Source organism: Rattus rattus, chromosome 10 (assembly GCF_011064425.1).
Source record: "Rattus rattus isolate New Zealand chromosome 10, Rrattus_CSIRO_v1, whole genome shotgun sequence".
Classification (NCBI taxonomy): domain Eukaryota; kingdom Metazoa; phylum Chordata; class Mammalia; order Rodentia; family Muridae; genus Rattus; species Rattus rattus.
In genome coordinates this window covers 60121868-60140111 of record NC_046163.1, presented here as the reverse complement: position 1 = coordinate 60140111, position 18244 = coordinate 60121868, and the positions used below count along the sequence as shown (strand labels likewise).

The 18244-nt window shown below is 46.0% G+C and overlaps 1 protein-coding gene across 1 annotated transcript in view; it reads right to left on the bottom strand.

The window, feature by feature from the left end:
• Dnah14 (dynein axonemal heavy chain 14) overlaps positions 1-18244 on the bottom strand; it is a 221151-nt gene that overhangs the window by 9725 nt on the left and 193182 nt on the right. The window contains exons 74-81 of the mRNA XM_032914677.1: positions 17835-17991; positions 16434-16644; positions 13324-13426; positions 9650-9877; positions 6786-6983; positions 5150-5349; positions 2202-2368; positions 595-791 (exon numbers count right to left, since the gene is read on the bottom strand). Of these exons, the coding sequence (XP_032770568.1) occupies positions 595-791; positions 2202-2368; positions 5150-5349; positions 6786-6983; positions 9650-9877; positions 13324-13426; positions 16434-16644; positions 17835-17991 (1461 nt within the window). The remainder of the gene's footprint in view (positions 1-594; positions 792-2201; positions 2369-5149; positions 5350-6785; positions 6984-9649; positions 9878-13323; positions 13427-16433; positions 16645-17834; positions 17992-18244) is intronic.

Sequence of the window (18244 nt, the reverse complement as noted above, 5' to 3'; positions counted from 1 at the left end):
CATATCTAATAATTTCCCGTTTCCTAAGAATATGTAGCTTACGGCATTTGTAGACATTTAAAGTTTTATACTAACTAAAAATATGAGTGAGATAGAACAGAAGAGCGGACGGAATCACTACAGAACATAGCATGCAAACCAATGCCTTTCTCTACACGTGAACCATTAGGACGCCACTTAAGGTAACGACCGACTGCTTTTCCTGCTACGACATCTGTGTTTCTTACAGTTAGAACACATGCCTCCTCCATACTCTTTTGAAGCTTTCAGAACTTTATCAAGACCTTGTGGGGGTCTTTGATCGGGACACACATGTGGTGGCTGGACCTTGGTTCACATAACCAGATTTCTCTTTGGGGATCTCCGGGCTGTTTTCAGATCGATACTGTTACAGCTTTGTGGTAAACAACCCAAAAGATAAATTTGGGCAGGATTGCCACACCACCGTCTAATTGGTTGTTTTTGCTCACATTTGTACCTAGGGTAGGTCAACAGAATGGTTGCCACCATCTCCTCATGTGGGACAGTCAGCTTGCTCGGTGTGGAGCACTGACATTCATCCCAGGCAAGAAACCAACAGGCAAGGCTGCTTACCTGCCACAGCATGGGCACTCTGGCCCGAAGGAAGGAGTCATAGGTCTCCTCCAGGTCCGGAGTGAGGATGCTCTCTCCCTTTAGAGAGAGCTGAAGGTCCTTTAAGGATTTATGTATGACAGACAATAACTTGTTGAAACGTTCTATTTCATTTTTCAGGAAGGGGATCAAGACAGAGTGGATAATGGGATCATATCCTGAATTAAAAAAGAGAGAGAGAGAAAATGTGATGTTTACAATGTGATGTTTACAGGGGAAACGGTGTTTGCCTGAGGTATGCAGGCTTCCAAGCTGAGAGAAGTTTATGTATTTGACCATGGTCGGTAGACATTTTCTAGAGAAATCTAGATAGCAAATATTTTAGGGTTTTTAGTGTCACCTTACCTAATATGCAGATCAGTAAGCGGGGGTGTGTGTCTTGAGACAGCTTTAGCCAATCATGGTGGCGCAAGCTTTTAATCCCAGTACCTGGGAGGCAGAGGCGGGGAGAGGTGGGGAGAGGTGGGGGGAGAAGAGGGGAGAGGCGGAGGGAGAGGGGGGGAGAGGCGGTGAGGCGGGGGAGAGGGGGGGAGGCGGGAGAGGCGGGGAGAGGCGGGGGAGGGGGGAGGTCGGGGAGAGGGGGAGAGGCGGGGAGGAGGGGGAAGAGGCGAGGGGAGGGGGGGAGAGGCGGGGAGGCGGGGAGAGGCGGGGAGGCGGGGGAGGGGGGGGGGGAGAGGCGGGGAGAGGCGGGGAGAGGGGGGGGGGGGGAGGCGGGGGGAGGCGGAGGCAGGTGGATCAGCCAGGGCTCCTTAGTGAAACCCTCTTTCATGTTTTTATACTTGCAGACAGAACTGAGGGCTAGATTTAGCATTCTGAGAGACGCACCGTCAGAGACCCTCTTGTACCAGTGCCAGCACACACTTACACTGAGACCACGGTGGTGACTGGGTGATCTCACGGGACCACTGTCCGTTGTGTGCTGTCACCGACTGTGCGTCACTGTGCATTTTGGAGAGATGGTTCAGTGTTTAGGAGCACGTACTCGTTTTTGCTCTTGCAGAGGACCCGAGTTTGCCTTCAGCCCCCGCGTCATGGTTTAACAAACTGTAACTCTAGCTTGAAGGCATCTGCTATCTCTTGGGCATGTGTACTCAAGTGTATACCCCACCCCGTCAGCATACAGACGAAAACTAAAAAAATACAGTTAAAAAAGGAAAGCGAAATTTAGAAAAAGGAATCGTGGACGTTAAAATTTAACTTGGAAATTTCTGCCAATACAGGTATTTATCTCCCCAAGAGCTAGAACTAGGCTTGGCCTCCCTGCTCCATCAAGAGGCCTCCTTCCTAAATCATATTGCTCTAAGCACCACCTCTGAGGCCAGAGGATGGGGGTTGGGGTGGACACCAGCGGAGCCCCGTGGGCTGCTGTGGTGGCTGCTGCTTCCCCTTTGGTCTTGGTACCTCTGCCCCCCTTACCCCCAACCCCGTCCTTCCCACACCTTCTGCTGCCACCTAGTGAGATACTTGACTTTTCCAGGTGATGGCTACTTTACCTCCCTCCAGTGTCAGCATCTTACCTGGAGAGGCTCCCGGCTGCCGCCTGGGTGGAGCCCAGAGCTGCTGCTCACCTTGAATATTTTTATGAAGCTTCTCCCACATTGGACTTGACATAATGAATTTGAAAGTGCATTGGTTTTCAAGTCCGGAAACTTCCTCATTCTCCACCGTCTGGGGCAACTGCATCATTATGTCAGATAGGACCTCCATCACTAGGTCGTCATTGCTCTGTTCCGGGCTGCAAAGGAATCGGGAGGGCTGAGGCACAGACCCACTCTTTTTCTGGGGATGCCCTCTGCTTTGGCCCCAGGGAAGGTGGGCAGCAGTAACTCCACCGGTTCCTTAAGCTAGATTTGGGAGGAACTTTTCTGTTATCTGAGGTGAATAGACATTTGTTTACATCTCCCCAGGAAAAGTGACACAATTTCATTAAAATCATGCTATCTTTCCCTGGTGTGTTGAGGAATGCTAATAGCATGAAGGGTGTCTGTCATCAGAGTCTACACAATGTTTCACTGGCTGATCTCTGGAAACATGCTGGGTGTTTCCTCCTGGGCATCCGCCTTTCTCCATTTGTGCAATTTCCCCCTATGAAGCAGGTAGTGTATACTCACTTCTAGTGAAGTGACACTTGAACTGTAAACAACGCTGGATGACAGATCAAATAGCAAACCCCATGTGCCAAAGCCAGAGAGCATTCTGGTTGTTACCCAAAGAGTCAGGATCCAGAGTTCTGATTGGCTTAGAGGTGCACAGGGGAAAATATACATATTTTAACAGCCAAAGAAATGTAAACTCAGTCTATAGGTATTAAAGAATTATGTAGTTGGCGTCTAGGGATGTGGATAATGTGGCCACCTTGCATAGATGTATGGAGCAATTATCCTGTCAGCTACAGAGTTCTGAGTATGCTACTCATGTTCCCAACAAGAAGGAATTCAAGCAAGGAAAAAATGATGGAAAAGTCATTTTTTTCTGCTAAGTAATGTTATTATCCAGAATATGGTGTGTGTGTGTGTGTGTGTGTGTGTGTGTGTGTTTGTCTTCTGTGTATGTGTGTATATGTGTGTGTGTGTTTGTCTTGTGTGTATGTGTGTTTGTCTTGTGTGTGTATGTGTGTGTATGTGTGTATGTGTGTGTGTATGTGGTGTGGTACTCAGATTTGCAGGTGCCCTTGCCTGTGCTGGCATATGTGGAGGTCAGAGGGTGATGTTGGATGGTTTTTGTCTTAATTGTCTCTCAATCTTATTTATTAACCTATCTATTGAAACGAGGCCTCTCAGTGTGCCTGAATCTCACTGTCTTGGCCAGGTTGGCTGATCAGGGAGCCCCTGGATCCACCGGTCCCCACCTTCCAGCCCTGGCTATAGCTGTGCACCTGGCTTTGAGGTAGGTGCTGGGGATCCGAGCACAGCCTCATGCTTGCCCAGGAAACCTTGGTAAACTGAGCCAATCTCCCCACCCAGAAACACTTGTGATAGTCAAGAGAACTGGTGTCATAAACTCGAGAGGTGAAGCTTATGCTTCCATTATAAAAGGAGATGACTGGGAAAATTACTTAACCAGAAATCTTGCTAAACCAGTATGAATGAGGGAACGAAGGGGTTGGAGACTCACTGTATACGTCTGAGTATAAGATCTATAAAAATGGTTGAGAAATGTGAAAAGGTCTGGCCAACAGACAACAGAAGGGTGCCAGCTTTATAACAAAATTAATCTATTTGCAAATGTTTGATCAGGTCTACAAAGGGGATGCACCATAACTGGAAGGCCTTGATGAGGTGTTTGTAAAGATTTTCTAAACCTAGATGTTGAAACATTAAAAATGAGACAGGAAGTCACTGGGCTCTCAGGGAGCCCTGGTAAAGTAGCCAGTGCCACTGTCCGGACTCAGAGATGGGGAGCACTTGTTGGCTTCCCCATCCCAAACTGACTCGGCTGAGCTAGGATTTGACAGAGGTCTGTGAGGCAGACAGGGAGGAGAGCATGAGCCCACTGTGGTCCAGCTCCTCAGCCCTGATGTTTGGGCTCTCTGGGCAATGTCTATGAAGTGGAGAGTGGGGGATCCTTTAAAGGCAGCCAAAGCCTTGAGGGCTCTAGTTATGTACCTCTGGTGTGGACACACTTGGCTTCATTTTACAGTCTCAGGGGGAAGAGGCTTGAATTTGGGGAACTTGAATTATACCATTTGGACTTTAAAACAGACCTGGGTGCACACGGGAGTTTCCACCCCCTTTTAGATAAGGCTGCTGAGGCAGAGTGATACCGTCCACAGAGCCAACTGCTGGCATTACATGGGCCCCCTACTGGCAAGTCTCTCTTGAGCACATAGCCCTTTCTGTCCTGGTGATGGTGGACGGTTCCTCCTGAAAAGCATATGTGCAAGTGTAACGTTTAAACAAATCCATTTGAAGCCAGGTGTGGTGACGCACACCTTTAATCCCAGCACAGGGAGGCAGGGGCAGGCTTATCTCTGTGAGTTTGAGTTTGGGGCTGGCTTGGTCTACAAAGCGAGTTCCAGGACAGCCAGGGCTGTTGTACAGAGAAACCCTGCCTTGAAAAACTTAAAACAGAAAAACCAAATCCACATAAAAGACAGCTCAGTCGCCTAGTCAACAATATTTAACTACTACATGCTTGGCAAGTGTGCTGTGTATGCACATGTGCACATGTGACTGCAGGTGTGTGCATGTACAGGTGTATCATGTCCTTGCTTCTGTGATGTGGAGAGTTTAGTTTTTCTTTCTTTTTTAAAGGTTATTTATTTATGTATGTGAGTACACTGTAGCTGTCCTCAGACACACCAGAAGAGGGCATCGGATCCCATTACAGATGGTTGTGAGCCACCATGGGGTTGCTGGGAATTGAACTCAGGACCTCTGGAAGAGCAGTCAGTGCTCTTAACCCCTGAGCCATCTCTCCAGCCCCAAGTTTAGTTTTTCTATCATGCAAGTTATACTTTTCTCTCCAGATTGTACCTGATAATTCCCACCCAGTAATAGTCCTAGTATACTCTTACTTGATCATGGGGGTGCCTGGGGTATCTTTTGGTTGCATATAGATGAGATTTTCAATGTATTTCTGGGCCTTGATCTCATTGCAGGTGTATGTGGCCTCGGGGTGGATTCCTAATATTTCGGGAGAGTCATCATCTGGAAAGGACTGGATAATGCTGATGCAGTCCTTTAAGCTTGCGGAGCTGGGCACTGCTTGGTACATCTGAAAGTTTAATTGCTCTGTTAGCTTTGCATGAGTAAGACATCTACTCTTGGTAACACATAGAGCTAGCAACTCCCCATGACCATTTACGCAAGAGACTCTTCTTAGTTTGATATGATACAGACACTCCACACTTGGGACCACTGTATTGCAAACTGTATGACACACACATGTAACTTTCTGGCTGGGAGGGGGGGACATTTAAAGGCTAGGGGACTCTGACCTTACCTTGATGAAATATACACCTTGGTAATGGAAGTAAGAGGCCTTTAGTACAACCTGTAGAAGCCATGTGAGGGAGGCCAAGGCCTCATGTGTTAGAAGTGTGGTGACTGGTCTCGTGCCACTGGGAGAAGATGAGACTATTAAGTAGAGAGGACGTTAGAGGATCGAGGTGTGTCACGAGATGTTTAGACGCTGACCCTGTCCTACTTTGTTTATTTCGGCCATTAGTGAGCAACCTCCTTGTCACACGGTCCCCCTGTGAGGTCCTGTGCTGAAACAGGCCTTAGAGCAGCATGGTTTACTATAGACTGAAACATCTGGAAATATAAGCTAAAAACACATCTTTCCTCCCCAGGATTGTGTGTTTTAAGCGTCTGTCAAAAAATGCTGGACATCTGCCTAGTACAAATATTAATGACGAATGAGCGGTGACCAGGAAGAGAAATGCACTGTTTATGTGCACATGAGGCTGCTGCTGGTGGCTTTCACTGATGACCTAGAACAAAGTCACTGATGAAGGCGTTATCAGGGAAATAGACTAAGATTAGTACAGCGAGAAGGATCGACTAGTAAGCTGCAATGGTCATAAAAATTTCAGAGTTTTAAAGTAATTAATTGAAATGAAAGATTTCAGAATATACTTTTTGTTAAAGTGGTATGTTGCAGTAAAGTACAAGCTACATCTGTGTCACTGCATCTCCTGCCCATCTGCAGACATTCAGTGCGACAGTCTACATACAGAACACGGACACACTACGTTTACTGAGCAACTTAAAAGCATGTTCAAGGCTAACGTTAGCTTAGGGACTGACGTGAGAACCTAGACTTAAACGTTCCTTTAAACATTTAAAAGCGAACAGAAGCTCTGAGTGCCTAAGAAGAAGTGTGCAGGGCTGGGGAGATGGCTCGGCGGTTAAGAGCACTGTCTACTTTTCCAGAGGTCCTGAGTTCAATTCCCAGCAACCACACGGTGGCTCACAACCATCTGTAATGGGATCCAATGCCCTCTTCTGGTGTGTCTGAAGACAGCTACAGTGTACTCATATACACTAGATAAATAATATTTAAAAAAAAATAGTGGGAAGTTGGTTTTGTAAAATACCGTTCTGAAAGTTGATGAAAACCACTAATCACTGAAATTTGCTTGGAGACATATAGAATGCAACAAAACCTGGTTAGAAATAATTAGGAAGAGATAGCTTACTTCTTACCACATTGCTAGAGAAACTGAAGTTATCGTTCAGTATTTCAGGATTGCAGAATTTGTAGAAAAGAGCCTTCAGGCATCGCTTGTCCCATTCATCAGTCACCCGGCCACCGTAGGTCACTTCCGAGACCAGGTAGTTCACTTCCTTCCATGGGACTTCTGACTGACCGGAGAGGACATTTGCGAGCACCTTTATGGACACCTGTGGAAAGCCCCCCACCCACGCTGTGTTACTTCTGCATATGTTTTCAGCTGGTATTTCACACAGCACCACCAACTCTCACGTGGTTAGTTTCTCTCTGAGACATAGAGAACCAGGCGAGGGAGCGTAATCCTCTAGTCTCAGTTACTTAGGGGACTGAAGCAGGAGGTTTACAAGTTCAAGACTCTGACTCAGTAGAAGAGGGCTGGAGGAGCTGAGGAGATGGCTCAGTGATGGAGAGCGCTGGCTGCTGCTGGGTTCCATTCTCAGCACCTACACGGTGGCCCATAGCTCTCTGTAACTCTAGTTCTGGGGGGATCTTATCCACAGGCACAGCCATGGGCATGCGCTCTACTCATAAAAATTATAATAATAGCAAAGGTTCTGGGTCTATAGCTTAGTGTTAGGACACTTGCCTAGCATGTGTGAGGCCCTAGGGTCTGGAAAACCAGTCCTGGTCAACCACCCAACCAACCAACCAACCAGGAACAGAGGGGAGTAGAGTATCAGGGTGTGTTTTCTCCCTCAGTGATTGCATTGCTCTTGACCTATATCCTCTGTAATGATGGTTGCTGCTTTAACAGATGCACAGGGCACTGGATGTCAAAGCATAGAAGGATGCAGAAGGGAAGTGCCTACTCTCATCCTCCTCCTTTCTCCTCCAAGGCTTACAACTGCAGGCTCTTGGTGTCCTGAAAATGACCTTGATGTGACCTTGCATACACACAAATGGGATCCCAGGCTCCTCTCCTCCCTAGCTGCTTCTTTTAGTGTCCTCAGCTCTCTTGGCCTCTCCCTCTGCCTCCTTCTGGCTTCCTGACTTTCCAACTCTCCTGGGAGCTGCGGGTACACACACTGGCTCTCAGCAGTTTTTGTTCAGAGGCCACTGCTGTTTGTGCCTCCACTGTGTGCTCTCAGCCTGAGATCCGTGGAGATTGACTCCACCGTGGGCACTCTGTGGATGCCACACCTGCACATCCCACTGAGGGCCCGGATGGAAACAAAGTGTCTGCACTGAGTGCATGCAGACGTTTCCCAGATCATTACTCTAAAGCAGACAGCGCAGTGGTTCACACAGCACCTGCGTTGTGTTTGGATGTCCGTGACTGAAAGTACACAGGATGCTGCTTATAGACTGTCTGCAAACGCTACACCATTTTACAGAATCAGCGATGCGAACATCATCAGACTTCTCCATCTAAGGGAATCATGTGACTAAGCCTCTGAGGAAACCCAAGGATTGTTGCCTGCACTTTTCCATAGTGTATTGTTTGCATTTTGACTGGGCCTGGAGGGGATCACTGTGTGCTCGAATTCCTGGGCAGATCTCCAATGTGCGGCTGTTGTACTTCATATCCTTGGCCAATCCCAGAAACAATGGGCTTGCTATGTATGTGTAACTTCTAGTGCAGGTAGAAATGTCTCATGGACACAGGGAGAAGACACAGAAGGAAGGAAGACCTGCTTCCCCAGGTGGGAGTCATCAATATAGGCAGAATCAAGATTTTTTCCTTAGAAAACTACAAAAAAAAATTGTTCTGACACAGAAACGGAAGGGTAATTAGAGGTACAGTGTTCTACACTAGAAGCAGAATTGCAAGATTAACTCAGGGTTTTTTCTTAAGAGACAGGGTTTCTCTGTGTGGCCCTAGCTGTCCTGTACCTCGATCTAACCAGACTAACCCGGAACTCAAAGATCTGTCTGCCTCTGCCTCCTGAGATCAAAGGCATGGACACTACTGCCCAGCGACTTAGAAAAAGTTCAAGGGGATGTTACTGTCCACTTCTTTTACTAGCAATAGAGAAAACATCCTGCCCAAAAGCACAATATAAGGTACTATTAAAAAGATAACAAATTTTAAAAGCCCAGCCCTCAGGTGGTGGCGGCACATGTCTTTAATCCCAGCACTCGGGAGGCAGAAGGTGGCAGATCTCTGTGAATTCAAGGCAAGCCTGTTCTACAGAGCGAGTTCAGGGACAATATGGGATACACAGAGAGACCCTGTCTTGAAAAATCAAAAAGGTCAGGACAGTGGCTTGGTGTTGTCCCTCTTGTTTTGAGTGAGAACACTGAGAGATGTTTTAATAGTGATTTATGACTCAGGAACTAATCAAAATGTTTCACTTACACTCACTAAGCTGAAACTTTCTTTTGAAAATTTTTATTTTATCTGTATTGGGTGTTTTGCCTGAATATATTATCTGTGTACGTGTTGCCCGATGTGCACAGAAGCCAGAAGAGGGCATCAGATCCATCCACCCATGTGGGTGCTGGGAATTGAACCCAGGACCTCTGGAAGTACAGCCAGTGCTCTTCACTATTGAACCACCTCTCCAGGCCACTGAGTTAAGTCTCATAAGGATAATGACCCTGTGGTGTGCGGAATGAGGTTTGTCCCCCTCCCACATGGCTTAATTTCACTCAAGAAACTAGGAAACTGCTCCAAAGGTGGAATCCTTGTATAGCCTCAGGGGTGGGGCCTCGGCAGCACGCTGAGAAGCTGACTGTAGTCTCTGGAGGTCAGTCCTCCTTTCTGAGTCACACAATGCTATTTCCCCTCACTGGGTAAGCGCCTAGTGCTATGGAGATGCGAGCTACCTCAGCTCAGCTTACAGCAGACACAGCGTGTGCTATGGTCTGCCTTCCTTCCAGAGCCCACACTCACCTCCAGGTCTGAGGAACTGAATCGGTAAGGGATGTTCCAGCCCAGTGTTCCATACGCTTTCCTTTCATTGAGCACAGCACTGAAAAGACAGAGGCTGAAGAGAATTTTTTTCCACCATGGTCCACAATCAGGCTTATCAAACACCTCTTCTGTCACCTCTCCACTTCCACCATAGCCAAACATTTGAAGTAAATTGCTTTTCAATCCCTGGGGAGGTTCCACAGCAATCTTTAAAAAAAGAAAAGAAAAAAAAAAAGATCCAGTAATGATGTCAAGTGACTATATGTGGGAACCGGCCCTGGAGAGGAGAATGGACCACTCCTCACAGCACCTGGTGACATACATGGCTGACAGCTGTTCCCAAGAACCTCTGTCAAGTCCAAATCTGGGCTATTCTTCTGCCTCCTGAACACTTCTGGCACAGCATCACTTTAGATTTTGTTTCACATTCTAATTCATATTTTATTTTTGAGACAAGGTCTCACTTTGTAGCCCTGGCTAGCCCGTGGAACTTACTATGTAGATAAGGTTGGCCTTGAGCTCACAGAGGTCTGTCTCATTCATAATTCATAAAGACAAACTGTAGCACTGTGTTGTTGTGACAGCGACCACAAGCGTAGTGCTTGGGAAGGATAGAAATTCAGCCTGTCGGGAGCCGTCTAGGAGAGACGGAGGCTAGCAGGGGACTTTCCTGGAGGCAGCCCACCATTTCTGCTTGGCTTTAGATAGGTGAGCTCTGAGCATCAAGGTCCCAAGAGACTTCATCTCAGGATTGCTTCTTGTAGCTGATATGACTTTTCCTGACACTATTACATAGTCTGATGATTCCTGAGCAGCAGCCCACCCTATTGGGCAGATTTCCTGAAGATGACCTCTCATGAATTAATGCTATCTAGATGAATTAATGACTTTATAGAGTTCCTGATTTGATTCAAATAATTTTAGGAAAAAGGTTCTAAGAGATGGTTTTAGTTGTTATGTCAGAAAGATAATAGAGTTAGAATCAAGAATAGATTGTGCCCACTCATAAAACAGTAAGTAAAGGCTACATAGTAAGAAATACAATGAGCTTTCACAGTTACACTAAAAAGAGAAATAATCTTGGGAAATATTTGTGGTCAAGGAAAAACATTCATTCTAGGTCAGGTCCAAGGATAAGGCTGTAAGTGTGCCCTATGATAAAGCAAGGCCATATGAAACTGTTGCTTTGAACTTATAATGAGCTTATAGAATGAAAGACTGCCTTGAACTATTGACCTCCTCCTGTAACTCCTGTTATGTAACATCTTATCTATGAGGTCATTTTTAAAAAGAACCATTGTCTAAGAAAGTATAAAAAGGCCAGAGGAAAGGAATAAAGTGTGGCATCTGGGGCTCTGCCCCATCCACCCACCAAATGTATGTCTGCTTGGATATACATAGGTGTGCAGGTGTATGTATGTAAGTATGCAAGAATACGTGTGGAGTTGATGAGACAGGTGGTCGGGCCCAACCAGAATGTGTGTATACATGTGTGTCTGTGCATATTACCTCTATAAAAGATTTTCTTTCTTTTCTTCCTGGTTAATGAGTTAATGAGTCCAAGTGAGAGGCTCCAGGGCAAGAGAAAAAGGAACTCTAACAATAGATCTTTTACTTAATTCCCTGATGCTAAACAGCATGTGTTAATCACTAGAGACCAGTACTTATTAAAGCACAGAGAGTTACAGAGCAAGAAAACCAGCTCTTATTAAAGTACAGAACGGTAAGAAAGAGATAAGTTTCATTGGCCTTTGGCCCCCAGAACAATGAGAGAGAGAGAGAAAGAGAGAGAGAGAGAGAAGAGAGAGAGAGAGAGAGAGAGAGAGAGAGAGAGAGAGAGTGAGTTGGGAGGCCCAGATCTTCAGTCTTTGGTCTCTGCCCAACTCTATGTTTCACTTCAGCTCATTCCCTAGCTGAGTAGGCCCCTGGCAGGGTTTGTCACTGTGCTATATCAGTGGTAGCTAAGGTGTGGAGCTAAGTGGTAGCTAAGCAAGGGAGCATGCATAGGGGGCCAAGCCACAGGAGGCAGGACATTGACTGAGTCAACTCATATTAGACGGGAGAGTGGGGACTTGGTGTTACTGAATTCTGATTGCCTGGGGGACCCAGGTGCTTGCCGATTCCTTCACTGGAGTGGCTGAAATGACCGTGAGGGTTTTATGAGTGTGGCGCTGGTAGGGGGTCTTGGTAGCTGCGGGTGTGCGTGCATGCCTGCGTGCGCGCGCGCGCGCGCACACACACACACACACACACACACACACACACCCATACAAGCTGAGAAACACTGGCCAGTAGAGCATTTCATGCAGTGTTATAATGTACAGTACATGAATCCTGTATGGCTGTGCAGATGCATCTTATGAACGAGCCTGTGTATGAACATGTGATTTCTATATTCAGGATCAGACTTATTGCTTATGTGTGGTTCACGTCAGTTCCTTTGTGTATTCTATGTTTCTCAAGGGGGATGCAGTGTGAGGTACATGCACCAGTGTGCGATGGGTCTCTAAGATGTCACAAGGGCACTTAGAGATGGCTGGCACAGTAGCCCCTCCCCCACTCCAGAGTTACAGAAAAAGAGGGACTTTTGCTCTGAAATGTAAGTGCATCATTTTGGGCAGAATGGGGTTCTCTAACCATTGTTTTGTTTTGAGACGGGTTTGGAGCTCTCCATGTACACTAAGCTGGCCTCTAATTTATAGAGATCCACTTCCTGCCTTATCTCTTGAGTGCTAGGATTCAAAGGTACCACCACACACAGCTTTATTGATAGGTTCTTAAAGTGGAGTTAGAGCAATAGACCCAATCAAAATAAGTGTCCCTTGAAACCTTTTGTCCCTCGTTACTACTGCCTCTCCACTTCTACTCCCAGCCAAAGGGAGAAGGCCACTTGAAGTCATAGTCAGCTGGATCTTGGGAAGTAAACAGGGCATCATAAGTCACAGGCTGAAAGGCTCAAATTTCTCTGTCTGCTCCAGGGCAGGACTGTGGATGTGGCTCTGGGTAAAAGTTCACAGCAGAGGTGGCGGAATTAGGGAACAGTGTCTCAGGAAGGTGTTTCTAGTCTGGCCAGGCATGGGCTGCATATGATATCTTACCCGTGTCTTCATCAGTTTCTCTGCTGTTTGACATTTACCTTTAGGCCAACTGGGCCTTTACCAAGATTGACCAAGTCTTCATAGTGGGCTATCAGAAGTCAGGCATAATCCACAATTAAGGTTATTTTTAGCAGATAATCTGTTTGCTTTCTGCTAGAATTTTCCAGAGAGTTAACAAACCATAAAATGGCCAAGAGGAATAGAAATAAGAAAATGCCACATAGTATAGTCTCATACTGATACTCAGGAAACTGAGATAGGGGATCATTTACTCTCAGGAGTTCAAGGCCAGCCTGGGCACCATAGCAAGCGAGATGGAAACATTTATAAACATTTGCATTGCGGTTTACAGCTGGAAGCAGAGCATCCTCTCTGAGAAGCAGGTGTCAGAGCTGGGAGAGGAAAGCAGGTCTCCTCTGTGGTAGCTCTTCCTGACCTACCTAGCGCTGACAACGAATATGGCATGAGTTCTTGTCTTGACTCACAGGAATGAGTGTCAGTGCTTCATCGTCAAGCATGCCAGTCAACACTGAAGTCCTGCCAGTTTGTTCTTACCTTCACGCCCTTCTGAAGAATCGTAATTGGGAAAAAGCCATAGGCTCTTGAGCTCAGCCAGAGCCTAAAGTCAGGATCTAGCACCATATCTGGACTACTAAATCTGCAAATTAAAAAATGTTAATATTAAAAACATTGTGCAATATTGTCCTAGAGACAGAGCATTTTAAGGTTTCTGTGCCTTACTTTAATGGCAAAGATACATCTCGTTTTAAGGGCTTTGATGATGTACAAAGAATTGTATGAGATTCATCAGTTTCTATTTTTCCTTCCGTTAAGAAAAAAAATCATAAACTTCTTACGTGACATAGGAAACCTTATAAAACATGACCCAAAGTGAAAGCTAGGTGTGGCAGCACACGCTTCTACTCGGGAGGGAAGTTGGGGACATGAGTTCAAGGTTAGCCAGAATGGGGACAAGGAGAGTTCCACTGGTTAAACCCAGGGCAGCTGAACAGCAGAGGAAAAGACTGCAGGACCTGGTTAATTAACAGAATACAACGAGACAACTTCCACATTGATATGAATGTATAAACTAATCGATAGACAGAGGAGAACTACTTTTTGTTTGGTAGCCAGTCATTACCGGGATTCTTTATGTATGACATGCTGGGGAGAGACCGAATAGAAAAGGTGTCAGAAAGCCATTATTTGGCAAATTAGGCAGTCACAAATTATCAAGGGACACAAAACTATGGGGATAGTTTAATATATAAAAAAGATCTGAGAGTTTCTATGAGTGGCAGAAACCGTAGTCATGTGATCAAAGCTAGCATCAGTGGGAGTAATGCAGAGTGACACTGGTGAGCCTCACTGCCGAGGTCTAGAATATCTGCCATGTTCCTGCAGGCAAGCTCAAGGTGGGAGCTCTTGAGAATATCCACGTGTTGACACTGTGGCGTGACTTTGTTCTCTAAGAGGTTCATGCTCAAGGTTGAGTTAGTCACTCAAAACATGGCCAAAACAACCAACCAATCAACCAACCAACCAACCAACCAAATAAACAAAATCCCAAATCCACCATAACATTTCAGGTAAAGTTTACTGTCTTGTGTCAGAACTCACACCATCCCGGGTGCATGTAGCCTGTGGACTGCAGGACAGCTACCTGGCTGTGCCTTTGAAAACCGTCAGAGATGGGAAGACAAAGACAGACTGAAGAGCTCCACCATTTTAGTGGAGACTAAAGAGACAGACAACCACAGGCAGCAGAAACCACTGTTTTGGGACCAAGAGGGAGAGTTCTTATTTACCACAGAAGATACCTTGAGAAAGGGACTGCTGTTAGCTCTCAAACAGACAACTCAGAGAAAAAAACACATGCGTCAATGTCGGAAGAGTGGTGAGCGAATCATAAGAATAAGAACTAGAAAAGAAGGTGAAAGGGGGCCAGGATGTCCAGGTAGAGGCAGGCCCTGGCCACGACAGTGCACACACTGGAAGCAGAGGATTTAAAAAGTTGTCTGTCTGTCTGCCACGTGTGTGTCATGGGATGCTTACATGGTCATATATTCTCGCTCTCGCTCTCTCATTCTCTCTTTACAGAATAAGCCAAAATAATAACAGCAAACCTACCATTGAAATAAACAACAACAACAACAACAACAACCCAAACAAAACAGAAAAACAAGAACACCCTGAATACCCTGTAACTCCACTCAACGTTTTCTTTTCCCTCCAGGACTCTCTTCTTACTCTTAAATAAAAATACCACAGTGTACCCTTATTTTTAGCTTGGTATTTTTCCTTCTTAGCAACATACCATGAACATATTTACTTTGTTCCTGAATTCAGGAGTAGCCATTTAAAGATTTTATTTTTTGAGAATTTCTTACAATATATTTTGACCACATTCTCTCCTCTTTTCCAACTCTTCCCAGATCCTCTGCATTTCTCTAACCCATATTCTTCCCCTCCCTCTCAAAAAACAAACAAATAACAAAAATCCCCCAACCAAACCAACCAACCAACCAACCAACGAACCAACCAAACCAACCAAGCCAACTAACCAACTAACCAACCAACCCAACCAACCAAACCAACCAAACAACAGAAAAAGAAAACCAAACCAAACCAAACCCAGCATGGTGTCTGACTTGTGTTGGCCAACTACTCCAGAGAATGTTCTTCTCGCTCTTGGCTCACCTCGGTAGCTTATGATTATGGCGCTCTGAACCCGTACAGTGTTTATCTGGCCATGCTAAGTCCCCCGTGCCTATCCTGGAAGTGGCAAAGAGCACACGCCTGCAAGTGTTTTAAACATTTAATGCCATGGCATAAATAACTCTTCTCCCAGAGTCTGCATCTAGGGATGTCATATAACTAAGCAGTCAGCTTTGACTCTCTCTTGGGTGATTTAAGTGTGATCTCCCCCCTCCTCCCATGAGTGTTTAAGCTGCTAAATGAGTGACAGTCTGAGGCTAGCACTAGTGTCTTGGGGGAGACTTCAGAAATCAGTCGAGCAGTTACAATTTAAGCGAAATCTCCTTTTACAAACTCAAAGCATGTGAATGACCCAATGCCCTTGCTCTACTCTCCTGGCTACACAGACGAGGCAGATGGTAAAAGGCGGGAGAAAAAAGCTGTAGGACATGATTGGCTAAAACATTTCTAATTTCACATGCTGATGACTCTTCCCTCATAATTCTAGCAGTCAAGTTTCCAGACGTTGCAAGCAAGAAGGCTGAGCCTACGGAAACCGAGCGAGCCGGTGCTCTGGGGATACAACTTCTGGGTGACGGCAGCTGAGGAAGATTGGAGCAGCTTAAAGACAGGCCATTCAGAAAACACTGCTGAGAGCTGGACACGAGGTCCTGGACTTCGCTGCTTGCAGTCATGTAAAATATGAAAAACCACATCATCGATCTGAACGTGGATGGGCAGACGCTAAATGAGATGGAAAATTCAAAGGCATTTACAAGAAGACAAGCAAAGCTCGCTCTCTCTCTCTCTCTCTCTCTCTCTCTCTCTCTCTCTCTCTCTCTCGGCAGCTTTTCAGGGTGGCTGTGTGTTCTCCCGTGGCCCACTACACTGCCTCAGCACTGCCACGCACGAATTGCTCTTTGCAGTGTGACGTCACCGTCTCCCAGACAGACAGACATGGAACTCACGAGTCTATGATGGCAGTGAGTCTTGGCATGAAGGACGCTGCGAGGTGGCAGTTCTGGAGGAAGACCCACTGGTGCTTTTTTTTCACTGCCTTAAAAATGAGTTGCTCTGCTTTGGTCGCCTGGTCTCGGCCCAGGGAAATCACGGTCACCTGCGGTGTCGTTCCTTTGAACTCTTGTGCAAATCTCAGAAGAAGATGGTTGAGGTCAATCCCTGCACAACAACATGGAGAGCTACATAAAGCTCACTTAATTCCCTCAATAAGCAATAATCCTGCCCTTGCTGTGGGCTGGTGAGAGGTGGCGTTCGTGCAGGAGAATGGCTCGGGTTTTGAAATTAAAGCCTACAGTTCAAAGTTTGTCTCTGCTGCTTGCTGGCCTATGGTGCGAGTTTCCCAATGTCTGGGAAAGGTAGCAGCTTATGAGTGGAGGGATGTGTGGCTGGTTGTCATGCCTGCATCTGCTTGTCCCTTTGCTGTCTGGTGATAAGCACCACAAATGCTCACAATGACTGCTAACCCAGCTGCAACATCTTTTTTTTTTTTTAAAAAAAACACCATTCTTGAGGCTAGATTTGAGCAGGCAAACTGTGTGCACAGGTTTGGGCAGCAAAAGTGTCTTAGGAACAGTGTGTTGTAAAACCTTAGCTAGCTCCTAAAGAGAGGAGCTATCTCCTGCTGTTGAATGGGGTTGGGGATGGCGAGTGGGCCATGGTGAGGGAAGTTTCTAATAAGCAGAGGGTATCTTTACAGGTGCTGGTCACACAGCCTGGTGCCCCATGATCAAGTGGGGAAGCTTCTAGGGCGAGGGGGCACTCCAGAGTGCCCTGGTTTGCAGTGTGTGACGACTTGAAGGAAAGGAAGGCCTGCAGAGCAGAGGCAAACATCCAAGGTGGGGAGTTAGAGGGACACACAACCTACTTCCCTGCTTCTTTTTTTTATATATATATATATATATATATATATATACACACATATATATATATATACACACACACATATATACACACATAAATACATACACACACATATATATACACATATATACATATATACACACACACATATATGTATGTGTATATATATATATAAAGACTTATCCTTAATATAGCTTAAAGTTTAAATCCCTTTTCAGATATGTGAGGAAGACATGAGGCTTTAAACATAGAAGAACTGGTCACCAAGTTTACTTCTCCACAACCCCATTTTTGGGGGAAGGGGGTGCTGTTTTTCCAGGTACGGTCATGCACTGGCTAGCCTAAAAAAAGTCAAAGCTGAGGATGACTTTGAATTTAGGATCCTTTTGTCCCCCACTTCCTGAGTGCTGGGATTATCTAAGGGAGCAGGAGTCCTCAGAGCAGGTGCCAGGACTGCGAGGTAGCTTCCCTCTCCAGGGGTAGCTCACCGTAGGAGCAGGTGAGGATCAGCGGTGTTTGAGCAGTAGACTCGCTAAATGACTCTTTCAGATTAATTGTAGTATCGGGGATATATTCACTTCCCATTTTTTCAGTTATAAATTTTTTTATTGAACTTTCTAAACGGTCTGGCCGAAGAATTTTAATCTGAAAAAGAAAAAGGAAGATAAGGTGAATTTAAAAATCTACTCAGGGGCCTCTCCCACCCCGAGGTAAAAGTGAAATCAGAGCTCTAGCCAGAGTTTCCTGGCATGCTGTTGGGGAAGGGGGGTTCCTGACCACTGGTGGGTCTTCTCACCCCTACCTCCTCACTCCCATCCCCAGCTACCTTGTGGCCCCTGCACAGCCCTTCCACAGGTCAGTGTTGTGCCCTCTTGCCCTGCAAAAGGATATTTTTCCT